Source organism: Onthophagus taurus, chromosome 3 (genome assembly GCF_036711975.1).
Source record: "Onthophagus taurus isolate NC chromosome 3, IU_Otau_3.0, whole genome shotgun sequence".
Classification (NCBI taxonomy): Eukaryota; Metazoa; Arthropoda; class Insecta; order Coleoptera; family Scarabaeidae; genus Onthophagus; species Onthophagus taurus.
Window position 1 is genome coordinate 11,369,817 of NC_091968.1, and position 5,597 is coordinate 11,375,413.

Below are 5,597 nucleotides of genomic sequence, written 5' to 3' on the forward strand. Positions count from 1 at the left end.
TATTAAGTGAATAATATATGAACTCTATATTAATATTAAATGTAGTGTACATTAGAGTTATTTTTACCATGTGATATTACAATTTTTACTCTAATTCTTTTTACCAACTACTCTAAAATTTTTACACGACACGATTTTTTCCTGTGCACGTCTCTAAAGACGGCTAAACCCGAATGATTCTGGTTCTTGGTCTAGCACTGCATAACAATTAAAATTAGAAGTAACACTAGACCTAGAAAATTTCTAGTTTTCAAACGCACGGCTAAACCCGAATGTTTCTAGTTCTAGATCTAGTGTTAGTTGTAGTTTTAGTTCAATAAAAATATGCAACATAGTGATATTTTATGCTAACTAGCGCTACCTACCACCTACCAGTCATTTTAAGGGGGTATGCCACCTTGAAAACCCGAAAATAATAGGTATTTTTTAAATTTTTTTGCAATCAGACGAAAGAAGTTTTCTAAAAACGGGTTGCAGGGTGTGAATAAACCATTTTTCTAGTTTTAAATACATATTTTATTTATTAACAGTTATTAAAATTGCACCCGCTAGATGTCGGTAATGTCCGGTGATGTCGGTAGGCTTGCAAATCGTGCAGGGTCAAACTGTGCGCAGTATTTCTCCTAACGCGTAAGTCGAATAATTAAAACTTGAATACGATTACTTTAGTAAACTCAAAAACTAGGGAACTACGTAGGATTTTTAAAAAATATTCATTTTTGACGAAATGGTGACGATTTTACAAGAAATGTCGTATTTATCGATAAAACCGTACATAAAAATGGTTGTAAAACAGAGAATCTGAGACATATCGAAAAACGTACGTACCTAGAATAAGATAATACAAACGTTTGAAAAAAAAATCTTGAAAATCCGTTGAAAAATTTGGAAGTTATCGTGTGCACAGATTTGAAAAATGTAGTTTCCAGAAAAACGCGTTTAAAGTTTTCGAATGTAAAAACTTGTATTCCTGCACCATACAGCAGTCCTTCCTGAAGCTTATTTTCATCTTCTGCAGCTTTTCTATCTGACTGTAGGCTTCTACGAGCTTCTTTATCCTCAGCAGTCATGGAGCGCTCAGCGCGAGCAATGCGATTTAAATCCGTTTCATGACAAAAGTCGAAGCACGATCTTACAATTGTTAATTTCAGTGCTTGCATTATTTCCATAATGCTTGTAAGACCGTCATTAAAATTGCAAGCAGCTATATCAGACACAATGTCAACCACTTTCTTACCACTATGAATAGTTTTTGGTGCGATAGACCATAACGCGGCGTTGTAACTTTCATTGCTGTTTTGCGTATATCCCCCTAAACATCTTGTCAAAAGATCTTCCCTTGATAGTTCTTCGTACACAGGTTTCACTGCGTTGAAAACATCATTGCCGATTGCCGGCTTGTGAGTGTACTCATCGATTTCTGACAAAGCGTACGTTTTTTGCCAGGAACACCACGAGTCAGCACCAACTGCACAATTGTCATGCTTTCGAGTTTCATCTGTTGAAATTTTATGATACAAAGTAGCCCAGATCTCTTTTTTCATGTCCTTCACAGAATCGCAATTTCTGCGAATAACCAATCCATAATATAAGGAAAGTTCATCAATTAATTTTCCTGTTAATTTTCCTTTGCCTCCTAATCCGCCGGTGTTTCTTTTTAGATTTCGTAACCGTGTGCCTATTCGTTTCTGAACGTGATCGACGCATTCTTTTTTGGTTACTATTATACGGTCATAGGGCTGAGCGTCCATAACACCTTTGAAGGTTTTGTTGTCTCTGTCTCCTACGTAAAAACAGTACTTCAAATTATGTTTTTCTTCGGATCGTTGAAACATCTCTACGACGGAGTCCATTTCCATTTTTCCTGAAGATCCGACATGGTTTATATCACATATTTCTTTATGATCTTCGACCCAATCTTGAAATTCCACAGTATCTTTACCTCTCCAGTAACAACACTTCTTACTAATTTTTGACTTTATATTTGGAATTACCCCTTTGTTTGATAGAAGTCGAGTAAAGTTTTCTACGAAAATGAGTATATGAGTATATAATTTTTTTAACTTTTTTGTACAACAAGGTCAAAATACCTGCATATACAATGGATAAAAAATGAAACAAAAAGTGGTTACAGAAATCTTAGAATTTCCGGTGAGGTGTGTTACAAAAATCAATTTTTTAGGCAGAAAAACATTCCGCAAATGTTTTCTGTCAATGGATTCTCATTCTAGACAGTATAAAGAACACTTTTAAGCAAAAAAAATAAAAAGAAAATAAGAGAGGTATGGCTAAATGGAATGTTTCTAGTTCTAGGTCTAGTGTTAGTTTAGTTTTATTTGTTATTCACAGTGATAGGCGCTGGGTAAACACCCGGCGGATAGGTATTTCTAAAATTGGTATTTATCCGGGTATTTACCCCGGCCCAGGGTTATACCCAAACAGTGGGTATAAAAGTGATACCAGTAAAAATATATCAGATTCAAAAAAAAATGAAGAGTAAGATGATGAGGACAAACCGAGGAATTGTCAATAATCAAAGACGTATTATCATTAAATAAATCTGTTGTAATTTAGATTAGATCAAGTTATTATGATTATTATCATCAAGCACATCAAGCAGCCCTCTGCGTCCATTGTTGGTCATAGACTGTGACATAGTCTTGGCGATTCTATTCTGTGCTGTCTGAATCCAATTGTTGCTCATTCTTTTGACGTTTACTTCGTCTGTTCGCTCGCGGTAATCAACTAGAAACATTTGGGTTTAGTCCGTTCTCTTCAGACGGCTAAACCCGAATGATTCTAGTGCTTGGTCTAGCGCTGCATAACAATTAAAACTAGAACTAACACTAGACCTAGAACTAGAAAATTTCGGATAATCCACGCACGGCTAAACCCGAATGTTTCTAGTTCTAGGTGTAGTGTTAGTTCTAGTTTTACACTAGCACTGTTACTATGTAGAACTAACACTATACATACCTTGAACTAGAATCATTTGGGTTTAGCCGTACGTCTCTAAAGACGGTTAAACCCGAATGATTCTACTTCTTGGTCTAGCACTGCATAACAGTTAAAATTAGAAGTAACACTAGATCTAGAAAATTTCTAGTTTTCAAACGCACGGCTAAACCCGAATGTTTCTAGTTCTAGATCTAGTGTTAGTTGTAGTTTTAGTTCAATAAAAATATGCAACATAGTGATATTTTATGCTAACTAGCGCTACCTACCACCTACCAGTCATCTTAAGGGAGTATGCCACCTTGAAGACCCGAAAATAATAGGTATTTTTTAAATTTGTTTGCAATCAGACGAAAGAAGTTTTGTAAAAACCGGTTGCAGGGTGTGAATAAGCCATTTTTCTAGTTTTAAATACATATTTTATTTATTAACAGTTATTAAAATTGCACCCGCTAGATGTCGGTAATGTTAGGCTTGCAAATCGTGCAGGGTCAAACTGTGCGCAGTATTTCTCCTAACGCGTTAGTCGAATAATTATAACAACATTCCACAAATGTTTTCTGTCAATGGATTCTCATTCTAGACAGTATAAAGAACACTATTAAGCAAAAAAAAATAAAAAGAAAATAAGAGAGGTATGGCTAAATGGAATGTTTCTAGTTCTAGGTCTAGTGTTAGTTTAGTTTTATTTGTTATTCACAGTGATAGGCGCTGGGTAAACACCCGGCGGGTAGGTATTTCTAAAATTGGTATTTATCCGGGTATTTACCCCGGCCCAGGGTTATACTCAAACAGTGGGTATAAAAGTGATACCAGTAAAAATATATCAGATTCAAAAAAAAATGAAGAGTAAGATGATGAGGACAAACCGAGGAATTGTCAATAATCAAAGACGTATTATCATTAAACAAATCTGTTGTAATTTAGATTAGATCAAGTTATTATGATTATTATCATCAAGCACATCAATCAGAGGGCTGCGTCCATTGTTGGACATAGACTGTGACATAGACTTGGCGATTCTATTCTGTGCTGTCTGAATCCAATTGTTGCTCATTCTTTTGACGTTTACTTCGTCTGTTCGCTCGCGGTAATCAAGTAATCGTTTTGTCCACTGCTCATTCTTCATTCGCGCGACATGACCCGCCCAGTTCCACTTAAGCTTTGCCACAATGTTGACCACATCATTTACGCCAGTTCTTCATCATAGGTCTTCATTTCGTATGTAGTTCCTTAGAGTTAGGCCCTGGATCGACCTAGGATCGAAATCTATCTTTGCGTTACTTGGACCCTCCTGGCAGTGGCTACCGTTAATGTTAAAGTTTCGGAGCCTTATGTCATAGCCGGAAACACGTATTGATTGAAAGCCTTTCTTGGCCTTTTCTCTTGAATATGTCTCTAAGTTTTCCGTAGGATGCGCATACGAGTGTGATCTTTCTGTTTAGTTCGCTTGTTTGATTATCTCTCGATACACGAACCTCATAGCCAAGATATACATAGCTGTCAACCCTCTCAATCTCATTATCCCCAATGTTGATGTTAGAGCTGAGAACAAGATTTATCATAAATTTTAATTTCTCCTCGTTGATATTTAGCCCGACTTATCTTATATCGGCCGCGTAGCGCAAATTACTTAAGCATTTGCAATTAATTTTTATGCCTTTTTGGGTCAAATCCAGTTGTTTAAATGCACTCTGAGGACTGTGATGAACAATTTGGGTTCAACAGTGTATCGCCTTGTTTTACTCACAATCAGTGCTTTACTACTTCTACTCTCTTCAGTACTTTCATGCAATTTTACCATCATTGTAGCATTCTTGTAGATGTTATAAATAAGTTTGGTATATCGATAATCGACTCTGCATTCTTGAAGTGCTTGCAAAACTGCCATCAACTCAATTTAAATTAAATTTTATAAATACCTCTAAATACCCATCTTGGGTAAATACCCCCGGGAAATTTTCCTTGGAAAATAAATACCCGGGTATTTAACAACACTGGTTATTCAGCGCTAATTTGTTGTATATTCTTATTGAGCTATAACGGACACTGCGTTCCTCGTATTGATCCGTTATATCGAGGTTTTACAGTAATGTCAAATTATATTGCATTTTATGTGGGACAAAGTAAGTAGGTTTCTACGGAAATATAGTTTTGTATATTGTATCTTAAGTGAAATGCACTGTATACTTAATTATTTCAAAAATAAAGATATTTTTTGACATTTAAAGTTATAGCGCTATCTATCTTTGATATATCTAATTAGAACGATTTAATTTAATTTTAAGATGAAAAATATTGTTATTCTAAATTCTAAAACTGATTTTTTTTAAAATTTTTAATTTAATAAATTAATTACGATGTCATTTAAAAAATTCTTCAATAAATAATTTGATTTTTTTAACTCTAAATAAAAATAAATAAACAAGATGGCGCTTATTAGCCAGTAAATTTTGTAACGAATTTTCTTCGTGAATTTAAAACTTAATTTCGCAATTAACGCTAAAAAGAAATAATTAATCGTTTTTCACCTTTCAATAAGTTTTCTTAATTTGTGAGAAAATCGATGAAATCGTTTCCCCACCACCGTCTCCAACGCCATTTCCTCTTCCTTTGCGTCCCATCACCCCCGTCGACACCCA

General features: G+C 35.1%; 1 protein-coding gene across 1 annotated transcript; it reads right to left on the reverse strand.

Annotated features, from left to right (window-relative positions):
- Positions 1–863: 863 nt before the first annotated feature.
- LOC139429293 (uncharacterized) lies at positions 864–2,984 on the reverse strand (the record flags this gene model as incomplete). Its single annotated transcript, XM_071194956.1, has 1 exon — positions 864–2,984. A coding segment is annotated over exon 1 (996 nt), but the record flags the coding sequence as incomplete, so codon positions are not given.
- Between the last annotated feature and the right edge of the window lie 2,613 nt (positions 2,985–5,597).